This window comes from Urocampus carinirostris, chromosome 2 (genome assembly GCF_059441175.1).
Source record: "Urocampus carinirostris isolate Australia breed hairy pipefish chromosome 2, RoL_Ucar_1.0, whole genome shotgun sequence".
NCBI lineage: Eukaryota > Metazoa > Chordata > Actinopteri > Syngnathiformes > Syngnathidae > Urocampus > Urocampus carinirostris.
The window spans coordinates 23580438-23600383 of record NC_142350.1 but is presented as its reverse complement, the minus strand read 5'-3'; the positions used below and the strand labels follow the sequence as shown (position 1 = coordinate 23600383).

At 39.5% G+C, this 19946-nt stretch overlaps 1 protein-coding gene across 1 annotated transcript; it reads left to right on the top strand.

Annotated features, from left to right (window-relative positions):
- Positions 1-2437: 2437 nt before the first annotated feature.
- On the top strand, positions 2438-8066 carry evx1 (even-skipped homeobox 1). Its single transcript, XM_088327857.1, has 3 exons — positions 2438-2762; positions 4550-4785; positions 7563-8066. Exons 1-3 carry the CDS (start codon positions 2504-2506, stop codon positions 8064-8066), a joined length of 999 nt encoding a protein of 332 aa, XP_088183983.1. The 5' UTR covers positions 2438-2503.
- The last annotated feature ends 11880 nt before the right edge of the window (positions 8067-19946 follow it).

Here is a 19946-nt window from a genome sequence, read left to right as displayed (position 1 = left end):
TGCTGTTGGTGTCGGTGGATTTGTTCAAACCAAAAAACCATCGACTTTGGCCTGGACGGATCTATTGACACTAACAAAGATGTTACATAACAAAATTGTGAATATGCTTGATTGCTGTTAACATTGTCGAGAAGGGTTGTTCAAACCTCACATTATTTGTTTGCTGTTATTAGTGTCAATACATTTGTTCAAACCGAAAAAAAAGAAAAAAAAGAAGGACATTTAGTTTCAATCGCGGGACTTGAAGTTTGGCTTGAATTAATTTCGTGTTTTTTTTATGTGGGTGCATGCGGCTTATATACAGGTGCGGCCTGTGTATGGACAAAATCGGTTTTCCCCTTAAAATGTGATGGGTGCGGCTTATAATCAGGTGCGCTCTATAGTCCGGAATTTACAGAACATACATTTGCATAAATATATATATATATATATATATATATATATATATATATATATATATATATATACCAAATACAAAATATCAAGCGTTTTTTAGTGCATGGAGTGTTCTCCGAATATACATTAATAGTAATTAAGATAATTGTAATTGTAATGTAATTTACATACAGAAATAAATTATTTAGACGGTTACATCATGAGGAAAAATTCGTTATCCAAAAACTGGTCTCATTACCTCATCTCATTAGCTGCACCGCTTATCCTCAGTAGGGTCGCGGGGGTGCTGGTGCCCATCCCAGCAATCATCGGGCAGTGGGCAGGGGACACCCTGAACTGGTTGCCAGTCAATCGCAGGGCACACAGGGACAGACAACTCGCTCGCTCATTCACACCTAGGGACAATTTGGACCGGCCAATCCACCTGAAATGCATGTCTTTGGAAAAGACAAAGACAAAAACTGGTAATTAATCACAATTATTTATTCATTTTTTAATGGGAACCAAAATGAAGGAGCTGTACAAGATTTGGAACTTTGTTACTCTCTGCCGCCATCTATGGGCTTGTGTCATCATTGCAGTCTCAGTCATCTTATTCATGATGCACCAGCAAGCACAGGAATTTCTTAGATACGCTCAAAGTTTCGTTCTACACTGACAAATACTGTACAAGGTAAAAGATAGAAACACAAATTATAAAGCATGATAGAGCTCTCCAACACTCCCCAAAAGCCCCATTCCTCAAACTTTGGTTGTCCCACCCCGAACAGCCATGCTAAAAGTAAGCTAAAAGCAGATAGGCGCAGAGAAAAGAAATGCGTAAGGGCTCTTTAAACTCAGTTGAACATTGTCAACTCATACTTATTAGAGAAAATATTCTACTTTCAGCTTTTTGAAGAGACCCCAAACGATGCCCCCCTACCATTAACACATATTCAATAGAGAAAATATTTAACTTTTTAAGGACGCTAAAAAGACGCACCCCACCCTCAGGTATTAACAGCCACCTGTGGCTCGAGAGCCGCGAGTGTCTCTTTAGCATTGTCCTATAGTGCAGTGCTTCTCAATTATTTTCTGTCACGCCCCGCCCCCTGGAAGAAGAAAATCTCTCGTGCCCTTACCTAGAAAACTCAACTGTCATATCTGCTGGACAGCTTCATCGATTTGGCTTCATGTTGTCCTCTGCCAACATTTTTAAACAAGGACATTGGTATTTCCTTGTCGAACTCAGTGGTCACAGTGAAGCCGATTACTACATACGCTTCGATAAACATTATCATCTTAGCTGTCGGGGGACTTTAATTTTCTTCTTTGCTGCCCGTCTTTCTCCGCCTGTTTTCTCCATCCCGGTTACATATCTTTTCATGCGGTCACTGGAGGGTTTGCAACACTTTGTGGCTAATGTTCATCCATATTATCTGGGCAATGCATGTGCAAAGCACAAATGTTTTATCACACAGTGCCGCTGCCCCCTACTGTAGTGGAGGTGCAATTCCATTGTAATCTAGGATTGTAAAAAAAAAAATTCCAGATATCAAACGCGCCCCCCTGGCGGAGATTCGTGTTCCCCCAGGGAAAAATATATGGAAATGGAAAAAGTTGAGGGGAAGCAAACACATTGGTTAAAAATAAGGTTCCCGTAGGATGCCAAACACAACACAAAACATATTAACATTTTACAATGCTGTAAAAAGGTCTTTAATAAATATTTAATATTAAATCACGAACTCTATGTCTGAATCCCCTTTCGGTTTTGATGCATGTTTTTAAATTGCGGCTCCAGCTTCATTTTTGTTGTTGTTTTAAGCCTCTTATGGCACTCTCAAGATTTCGGGTTGCCAATCGTTGGGTTAAACACAAAACATATTTGAGGATTCCCATTTAATTGGCCAATATATCGGTGACGTCACAGGAGCATCCTATTCAGACTGACAGCTCCAGGGAGAGAGATGGAGAGGGAGGAGGTTAGGGGGGCGAGGTAATGGAGATCCCACCCGTTCTTTTCCTTCACACATTCTCCTCCTTGGGGCAGACCGGATCGCATCCCGAACTTCTTTCTACAAAAACACAAAACTGCACCGCATTTTTTTTCTCTCCCCCTTCCCCAATGGAGAGCCGAGAGGAGAAAATGACCCAGGAGGTTTCGACGCGCAAAATCGCCGGCGGGAGCCCTGCGAAGCCCGAGCGCAGGGGAGGCTGCTTGACGGAGGCGGTGATGGAGGAGTTCGCACGCCGGAATCTGTGCGTCGAGATGGGGGACGCAAGACGGGGCGATGCCGCCAGCAGCTCGGACACAGAATCGGACTTTTATGAGGAGATCGACGTCAGTTGCACACCCGAAAGTCTGGACTACTCCTCGGCGAAAGGTAAGGCATACAGATGTGTTAAGAATCAAGATTTTAAAAATGGTCACTGACTCAATATTTTAAAACAACTTGAAAAAAGAACGTCTTCACATTATAAATGCGTGTCGTGATCAGTGTCCAATACATAAAAACACAGATAAGACAAGATGCTAGGAAAAACGGTCCATATTAAAATATCATTTTTATTATAAGGAAGAAACAATGCTTCTGATCACTGTCAATCTCAGCCAATTGCTCCCCCTTATTTATTATCGGAATTCTAAATGTGTGTCATGTTAGTGCCAAATGCTTAAAAACACACAGCTATGGAAACATGTGAAGGAAAACGGTAAACATTATAATATTATTTATTGCGATAAGGAAAAGACAATGTCACTGTCAACCTCAACCAATTGCTCACCTTCTAAATATTTGAAAATATAAATGCGTGTCTTGATTAGGTCCATTTACATAAAGAAAACACAACTTCGAGAAAATGTAAAGGATATTATCGAGTATTATAAGGGAAAAGAACAATGCTTTTGATCACTGTCAACCTCAGCCATTTGCTCCCCTTATTAATAATTGCAATTACAAATGAGTGTCTTGACAAATAAATAAGTAATTACATGAAAACATAACACATCAAGTACAAATCACAAATAAAAAACAGATTTAAAAGTAAGCATATAAAAATATATTAGGTTTGAAATAAAATGTGTGCAAAGAATGAATCAGATTTTAAATAGTGTAGTAGTGCATCGATTTGGCAGAGGAGTGGGAGGGGGTGGGATAGGGAGAGGGATCAGACTCCTGATATATTCATATTAGAGTTAATGCAACAACAGTATAGGAGTAGAAAACATAGTAGACTCTTTAAAGTGTAGAAAATGAGTAATTCATGAAAGTGAAGAAAATGTTTGTGTTAGATGTGATATTTTACACTGCACAAATTATCTCTTAACTGTAAACGGTTTAGTGTTGAATTCTAACAACAGTAAGGGTGTGACTTTTCACCTAGAGTAAAACATGACAATCACTTTGAAGTGTAGTGTGAAATAATAACTCTTATCAGAGTTAAAATAAATCTGAAAAAGTAACTCTACGTTCAGTGTACATTTTGCACCCTGTGGAAAGGAATATATATTTGTATTGGGGTAGTCTTATTATGTATTCTGTAGCGTTTGGATTATCACGGGTTATTTTTCTGCTTGGAATACAAATAAAGATCATTTTTGTAAACAAATGTATTTTATTTACCAAATAATAAACACAAACAGTTCTTACAGCATCTTTCTTTGTTCTCTCTGCAATTTTAGTAAATTAGTGTTATTATACGTAGCAGTGCAGGATTTTACTCTGTCACGGAAACATTTAATATTTGGCTTTAATTTGCAATGGACAGTATTTGTATGAAATTTCTTCATATGATTGAAATTTCACTGTCGACATTAAACTGAGGAAGACAGAAAATTACTTTATACATTTCTTACATCAATGTAATGCAATCTTACCCAAATACACTTTCAAATGTATCTATGTTTTTTTATTGGCAATTATAAATCTACTATTGCTTTGTCGTCTGCAACCAGGGATCGAGACGATCCGTGCATGAGGAGATCGGTCTAACAACAAAAGGCGTTTAAAAAAATGTACATTGTTTTTTTTACGTAGAAAATGTTATACGGCATACATAATTTGAAAAGGTCAAAAAACGTATCAAATACAGGAAAAAATTATAAATTGCCCGTTATGTGATCATCACGCCTAAGCCATTTTAATTGTATTCAATGATCATCCCTCTCCAGGTCGAAACGGGGACTCGCCGGGTCTCCCAAGCGATTCCGGTTCCGACCAGGGCAAGTCGGTCACGGGTCCAAACTCTCTGTCCTACTCCGCGGATCAGATTCGCCGGTACCGAACAGCCTTCACCCGCGAACAAATCTCGCGGCTGGAGAAAGAGTTTTACCGGGAAAACTACGTGTCCAGGCCCAGGAGATGTGAACTGGCGGCCGCCTTGAATCTGCCCGAAACCACTATTAAGGTATATCGTTTCAACCTAATTTATAGACTATTTCAAATCTTTGGAACACACTACGTTTTTCCAAAAAGGGGAAAAAAAGATCGCCTGCTCATAAGTGGGTCAAAAATAAGCAAATTCCTGTCTAGAAAAGAGACCAAAATGTCATTTTAACTTCGGGGGTTTCATCTTGGGTCTGTCAATCCATTTTTTTGGAGTAGGATACACTCAAAAAAATCATCCTTGTGCCTCGTAGCTATTTTTTTTCTTTTTGTAAAGTATATCTAAATTATATTAAACTAACTGTTATTTTATCATAAATATTAAACGTAACACAGATAGGGCTATTTTACACTAAAAGAAAACATTTTAAGTAAATTTTATGAGATGAATCATTTCGTCTAGAAACATGCAAAACAATCCAAATGTGATATAAAGTAGGGACCAAAATATTTATAAATTTTCTGAACAAGAAAAAAAATCACATTTTTTATTTCAAATTTTGGGAACATTAAAAACAACGACAACAAATAACATAAGAAATACATAACCAATCTGGGGTGATTAACAGACCAATTTCCAATTGCATTGTAAAAGGCCTACTCGTATCTCGTTTACCAAAAAAATGGCAATTTTATTTGCTGCACTACGATTACAACGTGCACTAGTCTCCAAGCACTATCCTGCAAATATGATTTTTTTCTCATTTATCCTGACGTTCTTTTATTTCATTTTCTCTTTTTGGTGTCATGCCCAATCTTGTTGCAAACAATGTCCATTACGTTGTTACCAAAGACAACAAGGACAAATATATTCAGTTCAATATTATGGGGGTTTCATACAGGCATATCAACGTGCATTTTTGTGTGAAAACCAGGTTAATTGGATCCTGCTTGGATCCAATTTGATTCTGAGGTGTTAAAGGGGTTTGGGATAAAATGGGATTTAAAAAAAAACTGTAAAGCAACAATGTGACAACTCTGGTTTAGATTATCCTCTTTTATTTTGACCGTTATACTTGAAAAGCATTTTGGGAGATAAAAGTAGTAAAATAAACACCCGAGTCATTTATTTTGAGTGTTTGAGTTGGTGGGTGCTAAGTTGGTTGAACAATAAACCAAATTTTAGTGAAAAGGGGACCGACATTACACTACATTGACAATTTCTCATTCTGGGGGATATTGGTGAGGTAAATGTGCAAAATAAAACAACCAGTTACGATTTAACACCTAAAGAATACATTTTAACACTCTCCCAGACCACTACGGGTGTAAATGACATGCGAAAAGGTTTTAGATTTTATTTCATCATTAAACATTTTTTACGGTACCACGTTAAATACATGGGGCCATGATTAAAACCATTTATCGACAACATATACTATGTACACAATACCAAAACAAAATGTACAATGTATTTATTTACTGTCCTTCAATGTCCGATTCATCATCAGAAACACCAGAGAGTTGTTTCCTTCATTGTGCTATTTTGTGGTTATTTGTATCTATCAGGAAGGTACTGTGACTAAAAGAGGTGTGATAGTGAGATCAAACCTAATGCCTTTTCCTATGTTATCTGCACCCCAAGCGGTCTAGTGCAGGGTTTCGTAAAATGATGAAAAGATAAGACAGGTTATTTATTTTGGTTAATAATTGTACAGTAACTTCAGATTTTACTATATTTTTAATCCGCTATTTCAAGTTTTCCTACATTTTTCAAAGACAATAAAAGTAAGACTTAAAATTAGCATTAAGATCTGCCTGTATAACATTTCATTTGACTAAATCAACTTTTTTCAGTTTTAATGCAGTCTTAAATAGCTTCATCAAACAAAATCAGTAATTATAAAACTTATCTCTGAATACTTCATGAGCAGATCTTTAATATCCATCCATCCTTCCATCCATCATCTGCACCTCTTATCCTGAATAGGGTGGTAGGGGTGCTGGAGCCCATCGCAGCTATCTTAAGGCAGTGGGCAGGGGACACTCTCAACTGGTTGCCAGCCAATCACAGGGCACACAGAGACAGACAACTCACTCATTCATACCTAGGAACATTTTACCTGACATGCATGTTTTTGAAAAGTGGGAGGAAACCGGAGTTTCTGGAGGAAACCTGCGCAAGCACGGGGAGAACATGCAAACACAGGAAGGTTCGATCTCATGACCTCAGATCTGTGCTGCAGACATGCTAACCACTCAGCTGCCGTGCTACCCGACCTTTAATATATAAAAAGTTAAAAAAATAAGAAACTGCTGCCACAAAATGATGTGGATGAATGTTGCGATTATTTGGCTGACCACTGGAAGAACAGAATCAAATCTATCATGAATCAAATCGAATGCCTATATTGTCATGAAATTCAAAGCTGCCCCATAGAGCGCATATATACACATTTAACTTAAAGTAACATAGAATTTTAAAGTAGTGCAATTAGCTACATAATAAGAAAAATTATATCTAACTTTACACAACACAATACAGGACACAATATAAAAACCCAGTTGGCAGCAAATGTGATAGCAGCGATCAATAATACTGAACAATGGCAAGCTTTTTGGCAAAGATAATCTTGGTAAATTTCCTGCAGCACACTAGACAAGGTCTTACCGGACACTAGTGTGCCCCGGCACACTGGTTAAAATACTCTGTTTTAGTGAAATTTACTCAAAGAAATGTCAATGTTTTTGACTCAATGACAGACTTCAAAACGCCAGGAGAAAAGAATAGTCACTCCACCCAAAGCAAAGGCGGTTAATGGAGTTAATATTTGACTTAGTGTGTCTCGGTCCCGGCAGGTGTGGTTCCAGAACCGGAGGATGAAGGACAAACGTCAGCGTCTGGCCATGACGTGGCCTCACCCCGCAGACCCAGCTTTCTATTCCTACATGATGAGCCACGCGGCGGCGTCCGGAAACTTGCCCTACCCCTTCCCCTCGCACCTTCCCCTGCCCTACTATTCGCACCTAGGGGCAGGCGCCGCCCCGGCTCCTGCCAACCCCTTTCCCAACCCCCTTCGCTCCCTGGACACTTTTCGCATGCTGTCACACCCGTACCAGCGACCGGACTTGCTGTGCGCCTTCAGACACCCGTCCTTGTTCCAGAGTCCGGCTCACGGTCTCGGGCCTGGAGGGAGTCCATGCACCTGCCTGGCCTGTCACCCGCCCGCAGGGTCGGCCAGGGCCTCAGACTTCGGATGCTCCCCAACCAGCAGGACGGACGCTTATGTTACCTTTACGCCTCCAGTTTTGAGCAAAACCTCAAACGTGGACCAGCGGGAGGAGGTTCCCCTTACTAGATAAAAAACAACCCCTCTGAACAGTGTTCAGCTTTATTCCAATTGTTTTTCCGAGACAAATGTTGTAATCAGGACAAAAAATGACCCCTAATTATTTCTTTTAGCTGTTTTTCAAGCCCCACGCATGATGTTCCTTCCTAACAAGGGGCATTTGCATACCTGACAACCTCAGCCAATTGTTCCCCTTATTCATGATTGCAATTCTCCTTATTAAGCCATAATAAACCTTACAAACACACTGCAGCACCTGTTTACTCACAGCAAGACAGGCTATGAAGAAAAAGGGTCCCCAAAATTGAAGAGTGATTTCATGCTTGTGCTTGCGGTTTTCTGTTAGTGTAGTAGGAAAATGGTGAAAGTTAGAAATGGCCTGTTTCAAAAACAGTCCAAACGCCAACCCATGCCCCATAAAAGATAAGTTTGCACGAGCGCATCTTAGAAATGCACATATTTGCATGCGCCACATAAGCAGCTTGAAAGAGGCTGCAAGTATGATTTAAGCAAAAAGATGGCGTCAGCAATTTGAACATTTTCAAATTTCTGGATAGCTGACTGCAACTGGCTGGAAACCACTTCAGGGTGTCCCCTGCCCACTGCCCGAGGATAGCTGAGATGGGCTCCAGCACCCCTATGACCCTACTGAGGATAAGCGGTGGGGATAATGGCAAAATGAAAATTCCGGATAGCACCTTTAACATTTGTCTCTGGTACCATGACTAAAGACAGTGTGATAATTAGATAAAACCTAATGCCTTTTTATGTGTCATCTGGTAGTACAGTGGTAATAGTTTGGAACTCTTACCCAGGAAAAACTTTTTTTAGGTTGAAAAAATAAGAGTTATACACCAATAAATACAGTATATAAAAAAAAGCTCTCCGGTATGTTCAGGGTGCCGGACAATATGTGGAGGCCGTAGTTTGGGGACCACTGATTTAGAATAAAAACAGAGATAATTCATGTAAATAAGTTTATTTTATTTACCAAATAAACAACACAAATAATTATTTAAGCATCTTTCTTATTGATCTTTCCACACTTGTAGTAAATTTAGTTATACGGAGAAGTGCAGGATTTTGCAGATTAAATCTTACAGATGGTGTTACTTTGTGACAAACTACAGGCCACACCAAACGGAAATGGTCGAAATATAAAGCCAATACAATAAATATAACAGTAAATAAGGTACTACTAATAAAAACATGTTTTTGGTGCCAACGTTGTCCCCATTGTCCCTTTTGTGTTTCGACATTAACAACAACACAAATACACAAATAGTACAAAAATACCAGAAAACTAAACATTAAATCTCGTGCTTTTAAAAACATTATTTTGCTTTCATTCTGAAAAGACAACCATAGAAATACTACGAAAATATGATTTATTTACTATGTGTGTACTTTCTTTACATGATTGAAATTTTCCTCACTGTCTGCATTAGCGTGAGGACGTTTGTAAATCTATTCCATCGATGGAATGATATCTTGCTCAAATGCACTTTTTTTTTATCAAAATGTGACACCTAAAAGACTAATTGGTGTTATATTATTATCATAATTCTTATATTATTATATAATATAGGTATAATAATTGTTTTTGTTCTCACATACCGTATTCATTTATGTATAACGCACACTTTTGTAACCTGATTTTTTTTTTTGCTGCACGAGGGATCCAAACTCTAACCACTGTACGATAGTGATGTAGATTACTTGTGAAAAGGCATAGGGTTTTATCGCGTTATCAAACTATCTTTAGAAAATGGCTTTTCTGAGGGATGAGAGTATCATTTTTTATGATTGAGGGCTGTACAAATTAACATGACTTGAATTGATATCTCAAATCAGATTTCGGTCTAACAAAAAAAATGAGTTTTTTTTTCTCCTCGTGCAAATCATACACAGTGTTAAATGATCAAAAAATGAATAAAATGCGAGGAAAACACTCGACAGGTATGGATTTGTTAGGCGTCTCATTAGAGGGGATCCCGGCCGTGTGCAAAAGAAATTATGAAATATGTATAGGAGCTGCTGAATTTGGAGTCCGCAATAGGGTAACAAGGCGCCTGGGGAGACGATTCGGGCACAAGATGGAGAGGAGACCAAGGGCGTAGTTTTGGCATGGTGGGAGGGGACGTGTCACCATCAATATCGAGCAATTCAAAGTTTGTCTCCACCAATATGTGATAACTTTAAAATTGCCGTATGTATTTAATGCGCTATTTCCTCACCAATATCATGAAATCATTGTTTTGTCCCCACCATTATTATGTGATTACTTTAAAAAATATGCTATGTCTCCACTAATATAGAACTATCATTGTTTTGTTTTTATGTGATCACTTAAAATGCGCTCTGTCATCTCCAATCCCAAGACCAAACCTACGCCCCTGGAAAGGACAATCAAACACTTCTAAAACAAAAGTTTGTATTCCAGTGATTCCTTATTTTCTATTATATCCAAATTGCTGAAACAGTTTTGTGTATATTTATGTCTTTTTCAATTCATTGATTTTCTGTTATAAGGATCTCATTCGCAATAAATGGCCATTAAAGTGGAGCAGTCAGGGTTTTATTTTTTATAATCTTGTTTTTGTGTGTTTCATGTAAAAGCTCCCTTGGTCCCTCTATTTTTTTCTGTTATTTGGTCGATGTGGCCTGGAGGGGATTGACTCAATTGGTTGATATTTTCCTTGGACAATTAATAGAGATACAGGAATCGATTTTAAAATATATATTAAAAAAATAATAATTGATTCATAGACATGCTGGTTGCTACAATTAGGCGCATGTATTTTGTGCAAATAAACATGGTTGTATATGTTTTTTCTATCTTTTTACTTCGTACATTAAAACAATAATTTTAACAACACGGTCTTAAATTAACCTTATCGAATAAGGCATTTTGAAAAATGCATCCTATATTTGATATCGCTCGTTTTCAAGCAGTCAAAAACATTTACATTTATTAAAAAGATCTTACATGACTACTTCTAGCAACAAAATCAGGTTATGGAGATTGAGCAACAACAAGAAAATTGTCGTGGGAAGCTCATCCTCACGGTGCGTCCTATAATCTGACAGTTTTGCGGCCATGCGTGACGATATAAGACCCCTGCACCCATTTAATTTTGATTGATGGCCTTATTAAGTGCAGTTCTTGTAAGTGTGACCGCACTGATTAAAATGCATATGTTCAGAATAAAACGCCGTTTAAGGCGTGCGTGTCTCTCCGGTTGATTTATGTATACTATCTTGCTCTATGCGTGATCATTAAATAGAAAAAATAAAATCTCAGGTGTATGAGTTTATTTATTTTTTATTTTTCTTACTTTGGACAAATTATAAGTCGAATGGACGAGGCGTTAAACCAATTAAATATAACCATCGAATCCGTCAATGTATGCGATTCTCCCGCATTTTACGCCTTTTGTTTTGATTATTTTAAATTGTGCACTCCGTATAAGAAAAATTTCCGGGGGGGGGAAACGTTACACAATACACTGCTTCGTACAATAGGCAACATTGAATTACTGCAAGTTGGGAAATAACTAGAATCTAGAAACTAAACTAACTAAAATAAACCTGTTTACACAAATTATCTTGGTTTTTATTCTACATTAGGGGTCTGCAGGATTATATTGTGAGGCCTCCACCTTAAGGGTGGGGGACGTTGTTTGAGGTGTCCCTAAAAAGCAAACATTTTTCTATTAATTATGTGCTAACACAGCCCAAGTGAGTTCAAAGAGCCTTCATAGCACTTGACTGCTCTTATCTTACTTCCAGCTACGCTTTTCGGCATGTGCAACACATAAGGTGTGGAGAAAAGGAGGCGTGCTTGGTTGTAGAGTGACTTCATGTGTGTCATTGCAGTTTTTTCCCAGTCTAGCATAAAAATGGTAAAAGTAAGAAAATGACTGGTTCAACGCCAAACCAAACCACCACAAAGATGAAAAAAAGAAGAGTTTATTTGTGCGTGTCTACAAAATGCACATACTTGCACATGCAACTGCTTGACGGAGGCTGCATTGGTGAATAAAAGCCCAAATATAATAATAATAATAATAATTTCCTTTGTATTGTCATTCATCAGCGTGTATAAAACTTCCAAATTCCATACCTTCATAAGTAAGTTTTATGTAAGGGAACGATTCGGATGCTCCCTTCAGAGAGTAGAAAGACACAGCTGTTGAACTGAAGCTCAAAGAACAGTGGATGCACCTCACAATAACTTATGGTGAGTTTCTGCCTTGTGTTAAACATGTTTTATCTGCTTGACCATTGTCACGAAACACAACATGGCTGCATTTGTTTCGTCCTATACGTCACAGAACTTAAAGGTGCTGTACGGAATTCGAAAGTTTTTTATTCGCTGGTGCCATCTTCAGGCTTAAATCATCATTGCAGCCTTTGTCTAGCTGCTTGTGTGACGTGTGCAAGTACGTGAATTTTTTCGACGCCCTCGAATGGACTCTTCTTTATACATCTTTTTGGGGGTTTTGGTTGGCGTTTGCACTACTTGAAACAGGTTTTTTCTTACTTTCACCGTTTTCATGCTACACTAACAAATAACCGTAGGGACGAGCATTAAGTCACTATCACTCCCCCTCATTCCTGCGTCCTAATGTGTTGCGCATCCCGAACAGTGTTGCTAAAAGTAAGAAAAAAGCAGATGGATTGGAATGTTTTAATAAAGGCTATCTGAACTCAGTTGGGCATTGTTTACAAACACCTAATAAAGAAATGATTCTACCTTCAAGTTTTAACTAACACCTCAAAGGACGCACCCCACTTTTAATTGTTCCGATAAATGAATTTGCAAGTAGCGATGCTCAGAACAGTTCATGTTCAGAAAATAGCAGGCTAAAGACATACATTAGAATCTAAATTACAATAATTCGTAATTTTTCAACTCACTTATGTAGTCTTTCCTGAATGATTGATATTCTTACAGATTCTCAATATATGTTTTTAAATTTTGAAACTCGTTTTATATTGACGTTTTGTCCTAAAAGATATTTGAGAGTGATATGTTCTTATCAACCCTCCAGTAGACCCCATGGAAATCAAGTTTGAGACCCCTGTTCGACATAGTCTTTCATGCTTTGAGTGAATATAATTATTATTGTATATTATGGGAACTGATATTATTAGTAAGGGGAGCAATTGGCTGAGGATGACAGATATGGTATTAGATGGTCTTTAAAAATGGCCCACAGCAAACAACCCCCGCCGCCCCCAAAGGAAAACAAAAACAAACAAAAAAACTCCGAAATCATTTGTATTAAGGGCGGTGCAGTGCAGATGTCCCAAACCGGCATACACAATTCCACAAATTGCACCCCGCCCTAATTTACGGCAGGACCACGTCGCCGGTCGGCGGAGGCGTGCATGACCCAATCACAGCCTAATGATGACGAATGGGAAATTAATGCGCGCACAAGATAGACAATTTAGACCTTCGTCTGTTTAAACGGGCTTCCAAAATCATTTCGTGAGGACGTATGAAAGTCATTCCGACCGGCGTCTTTATCTGTGCTATTTACTGCCAAGTACGATTTTTTTTCCAAATGAAAAAAAGAAGACAATTACAAAAACATGCTGAATTATTGTAAAGGATCGCAATTTAACCACGAATCCACCATTTGTTAGGGGTGCTCATTCGCCTTTTCACACGTGTATAGTTCGTCCTTTAAGACCATAACAACCAATATAATGTTGCAGTCGTCAAACACATACTTTACAACCATCATTCAGTTAGAGATGGAATGACCTGGATTATGATAAGTTAATTAAATCAGACATTCCTTCACCCCTGCTTGTTAAATTGGTTTCTTCTGAAACATGCTTACAGTGGCAATTCTACAATTAATTACTCTCTGGTGAGACCACCCCCAAGCGCCCCTTCTGGGCTCAGTCTCTTTCCGGACCCACTGAGAATCCACAGAGCACCTGGTGGTGATCAGCATTTTTTTGTGCTCTTTTGACTTTTCTTTTAGTTCATTCAATTGATACGTTTATTTTCAATGTAACTAACTAAAATACTAGCTAACGCCTTGCTGTTTGTTTTGAGTGGACACATTGACTCGTTTGCCCACCCCGCTTTTTGACTGACAGCATACACCAGCCTATCACAGTTCCCATACAAATACAGTCACGCCCACCCCTCACACAAAGCCCTCCCCAACCTGCCCGTGTGATAGAATTAACTGTGTAGTGTCTGCTGCAGAACACAATCCACGGTATGTTGATATCAATGACAATAAAGACAGTTCAATTCAATTAAAAATCTGCAAAGTATTGAAACTGTAATACAGCGAGGGATTACTGTATCGCAATTCCTTTAAAACTAATGTGTTTCATTTGTACTTAGCCCCAAGAAGGTAACCGATACTGGTATCGACTGCCTTTCGTTATCTAGAAATAAGTGTCGTGATATACTTTAACATGTATTTTTAATGGCCGCTAATATTATGATATTATTTTATGAAATAAAAGTGAAGAATTCCCATGATTGAAATGTTATTTTGATTGTCCAGCTGCTCTTCACATCATATCGCTTCGGTTCCACGGGGGCTCCGGCGGAATTGCATCGCGTGAAAGAATATTGTTTGAAAAACGATTTAATAAGCACTTTGCTTTACGACGCCACGTTATTATTTTACGATCCACTCGGCAGCCAACGGTTCTGCGGACACGTCCGCTTCGTTTTATTTTACTGCGTTTACCGCTCGGCAACCGCTGCGGACGAAGGCCACCGGAAAGTTGGACCGCTTTTTTGTGACAACTGCAAGTTGGATAGCAGGAATTTGTTGAGTATGATCATGTGGCACTAGTCAAGTATTAGCTTCTCCAAATTGCTGCCAAAATTATTTACCCAAACTATAGACATCTTGACAAAAATTTGCAGAAAGATCTGGCAAACAGGACAGTGGCCATCTGCATGGACAAAATAGCTAATGATTATGCTAAGAAGTAAAAGGAACCTCCAAATATGCTTCAACAACGGGACCCGCAGTCTCATCAGCCATGCAAGTAAAATGATGCTGAAGGTCCTACTGAGAAGACTGAAACAAAAGGCTGAAAATATTCCAGCCCAAGAACAGGCAGATTTCAGGTAGTGAAGGAACACCACAGAACCGATTTGCGCATCCTGTATGAGAAGTTTCAATAACACCAGAGAAAACTCTATCGCGTCTTGGTGAATTTCAAAAGAGTTTGGCAAGCCGCCGTGTTGGCCATCATGCTGATGTACAACATGGGCCAGAAACGCGTTCAGAGCATTGAACAACTGCATGCCAATTCCATTAGTCAACTTTAATTGGAGAGTGGTCCCAAACCACAGTCGGTGTGACACAGAGTTGCATGATCTCTCTAACTATATTTAAAATCTTCCTGGAGAGGATCATGACTGGGGCTCTGGACCGACATGAAAGTACAGTCAGCATTGGGGATACAACGTCACTAACCTCTGTTGTGCTAATGGTATTGTCGGGAGAAAAAAAGGAACTTAGATATGTGTTCATTTGCCTTGACAAAGTATAAACCCATTGTGGGATGAAAATCAGTACAGAAAACAAAAGTAATGACCAACAACTCCCAAAGAATCCCCACAAATATCACCACCAATTACCAAAAGTTTAAAGCTGAACGTAAGTTGAAATATTTTGGAGCTTTCATATCAGAAGATGGATCTAGAAATAATGGCCAGTATTGCTCAAACCACAGCCGCACCTGCTAAACACAAGCCCATCTGGAACGACAAGAACATAACAGTGATATCAAAGATCAGACTTATGCAAGCACTGGTTACTTCCATCTTCGTCTAAGCTTGCGAGACATAGACACTTACAGCAAAACTGTAAATAAAATCGAAGCCATGGAAATGCGATGCTACGGGAAGGCATTGGCTACATAGCCCATGTGACAATCGAAACGTTGCGCAACAGCATCGATTCGTGTGGCACATTGGACCCTTTGAAGAACTGTTGTCGGCAGTGCCCAGACAAAAACTGGTGTTAACTTTGCCACAACCCAACAGGACAGGAATCATCAACAGTGGAGAAAGCAGTACAGAGTTGGGCCTTATTGGTGCCCCGGACACCTTGGCAATTTAGGAATCCATGAACCGTGAACTATAGAGAAAATCAGAAAATTAGCGATCTGCCACGGCCTAGCTATTCAAGTCAAGTCAAGTCATTTTTATTTGTATAGCCCTAAATCACGAAGAGTCTCAAAGGGCTTCACAGATTATTGCACTATATTACACAGACTATTTTTCAGCCGACGAGAAGAGTAGGTTATTCATATGCTACGGAGTAGAAGGGAGTTTTAAGCTTAGATTTAAACATTTAAAAGACCAGAGAACGGCAATAAATAGAAGATTAGCTGGAGAGCAACTAGCCGCAGCAGCATCCATGCGCGCCGCCATGTTGTCACAGAAGCAACTGATATACTCCTCTGTTCACAGTATTGATATACTCCTCTGTTCACAGAAATAAATAATAGATATATTTGAAAACTACACATTTCTTTGATTAATTAACACATTTCCACCAATTTGATGACACCAAAGATGTCTCAGGGCACCTTCAAGGTCTTGTGTTTAACAAATACTGCTCTCTGTGCCTATAGCTAACCTCCCAAAAATGCAAAAGTATCTTAGCTTGTAAATTGTATTGAGAAAAATCAATAACAGCATATAGAAACAGAAATTTAATCGGATCGTAGTGATACCAATGCAACAAAAAGAATAAAAGTTACAAACGGATGTCCGTTGCGACGTTAGTTTTCTCAGGGAGGACGCTCTTTGGAGGGTTGCATGCTAAATTAGGGAGGTAAGGTTACACCATGGGAAAAAGAGCAGGCGGAGATAGCGGTACCAGATAGCGAGGGCATCAGAAGAAGAGCTAAGAGCATGTGCTTAGTGGCCTAATGGATGATTTGAAAGCACACTAACACTCTTTTGGCTAGCTGCAAACCTCCTTAAAGCCGTAAAACGGGGGCTGACTGACAAGGTAGAGGTAAGGTCAAGTGTGTGTGTGTGTGTGTGTGTGTATGTGTGCTCGTCCTACCATGATGTTGTTTACAGAGTCGACCTGCCTTCCTTTTTGGTGGCAAACAATCATAAAAGACTAGAAGGGAATGCTTTGTATTGGTCGTTAACATTTACATAACTTTTTCTCGTAACGGATACTTTTATTCTGTTTTAATATTGGAAAAACGCAAAGGAGATTCCATAGGTTGCCAGTTCGTATTTTGACTATTATGAGCCGTAAACATCATTGTCACTATTGGCTCATTAAGTTGCTGTTTTTTGATTTCCTTCTGCTTTTGTAACCTATTTCAAAATCCATTGATATGTTCTCTCCTTATTTTGCGTGTCTAATAACTTTAAACGTATCAGTAAGTGATACTGTCAAAATAAGTCCTGCCTTGAGATGAAACTATATTTGATCCCATGTAATATCTCAACAAAATGACAATGATTAGGAATGGTTATATTTGGAGATTGGCAAGTATCGATACAAGGTATCGGTGCAGACACTCGCATGGCTTATATAGGAAGAACAAAATCAATGGGACAGACGTTAGCACGGAATTTAGGATAAAAGTGTACTGGGAGTTGTGTCTTTTTATCCATGCAATACACCATGCCCAGAGAAAAAAAATGAGAAGGAGTTCTTCGAGTGGGCGGCACGGCAGCGCACTGGTTAACACGCATGCATGTTAGGTTAATTGTCCGGTCGAAATTGACCCGAGGTGTAAATGAGCGAGTGAGTTGTCTGTCTCTGTGTACACTGCAACTGGCTGGCAACCAGTTCAGGGGAATCCCCCACCCACTGCCTGATGATAGCTGGGAATGGGCACTAGCACCCCCGCGACCCTTCCAAGGATAAGCGGTGCAGATAATGGATAGATGGATGGATCTTCGAGTGGTGTTAGTTTTCAAGCTCTCAATTTTGCACATACCATAAAATATGAAGAGGTATTAGCTATTAGGTACTTAGTAAATAGTGACTTTCAGAGTAGGGTAAAATTGAACTCCTATTCCTATTTTATGTTACGCTAACATTGTTTTGTCTTTTTGACTTGTTTAATTTTTGTTTTTCTCATGTTTCAAATAAGGATTGATCATTAAGAGAAACACGTTTCTTTTGAGTGTCAGTAATCTGGGGGCGATGGAATTACTTTTTAAATGAAGTAACTAGTAACTGTAACTAATTACTGTTTTTCAGTCACACGGCCAACAATGTTCATGGGCCGCTTCGTATAGAAAGCGGCCTTTTGAATGGCCCCCGTATCCAAGTTTGATGCTAAATTGAATAATGAAAAACAAAGTACACGATTTATTTGTAGGCGATTCGCAGTCGGCAAACAGGAAGTCGATGATCGGCACTTAGAAGCCATCAAAACGTGGCAGGACATTCCTTTAATGGCCCCGTGGCGTCTTCAGGTTTTGACTCAGGGGCCGGGGAGCCGAAACTGACTCGGTTGAGAAGTTTGATTGGTCATCCGAGCGGCACTCAAGAGCGTTGTCGTTAAAACGTCCAATCCCCTACGCCCAAAGACCTGAAAACGAGACTCCAAATCCAGAGGAAGAAGGAAGAAGTTTTTACGGCGCCGCTTTGTTTGCGTAGGCTGTCCGGCGGATGAAAACAGGTTCTCCGGGTTAATGGAACTTTTACGAGTTTGTCCTGCAGTGGTGCAACCCCCTGGCGTCTCCCGTCTACTCACGTCCACATCAGAGGAGGCCCGATCTGTAAACAGGACCGAGACGGCGGCTGAGTCACCAGCCAGGGTGAATTTACGTCGGATGAATACTTTGTTTAAGCAATGCTTAGGGGGAGTCCTTCTAAGAAAGTTACCCGAAAGAGGGACGTAATCTGTTTCACTTTTATGCGGCGTGGCAAAAGGTGCTTAGCACAAATTATAGAAGCTCTTCAATTGAGCTATGGCTGAGTCCCGCCTACTTCACTTACTCAGACAAACATTCAATTAGAGGTAAGACGTTGGGCCCAGGCCCAAACCTGGCTTCCTGAGTCGACTTTTTGGGGGGAGCATTCCTTTCACATATAGGTCAACTCTCTAACTGTCATTTTATTGGAACTGAACGTTGTTCTGGCATGCAAGAAAGAAATGTATTTCTGAAAAATAATGCTGAGTCAGTAGAACAAAAAAGTGCCGAGTCAGCTTTTTAAGGCATTTTTCACATCTCGGATAACCTACCTGACAGCCTGTAAAAGATGGCGTTAATATTCAAGGTTGTTCTGGTCTGGGAGAGCCTGTCTGAGGAAAACAATGCTGAGTCAGCTTTTTTTGCATTTTTTTTCACATCTAGGGGAACATACCTGACTGCCTGTGAAAGATGGTCGTTTATAAACTCCTTTCCCCTTTTATCATACAGTGTGGCACGGTAAAAAAGATGTGATGATAGGATAAAAACTAAAGCATTTGCTTTCAACATCTACAATCCTAGTGGATAAGGGCGAGGAATTGGGGCTTTCACTCCCGTGATCCGGGTTCGATTGTCGTTGCATCCATTGCTGAGCAAATGAGATTACTAATATTTGTCAAACAAGTATATACAATCATAAAAACATCATCATGGACTTTTCTCACCCCGGCCACCACCTCTTCGACCTGCTGCCTTCCGGCAAGCGCTACAGGTCACACAAAGTAAAAACAAACAGACTCAGAGACAGCTTCTTCCCCACAGCCATTACCACCCTGAACAGACACCGCACAAAAAAACTGAAAACTGTTGCAAAAAACTACCTCACACGAATGTAAAATGGTACTCACGTACATGCTGTCTGCACTATGTTTGTTCACTGCTCAAAACAGACACAGCACAAAAAACCTGAAAACTTGTGCCAACACTACC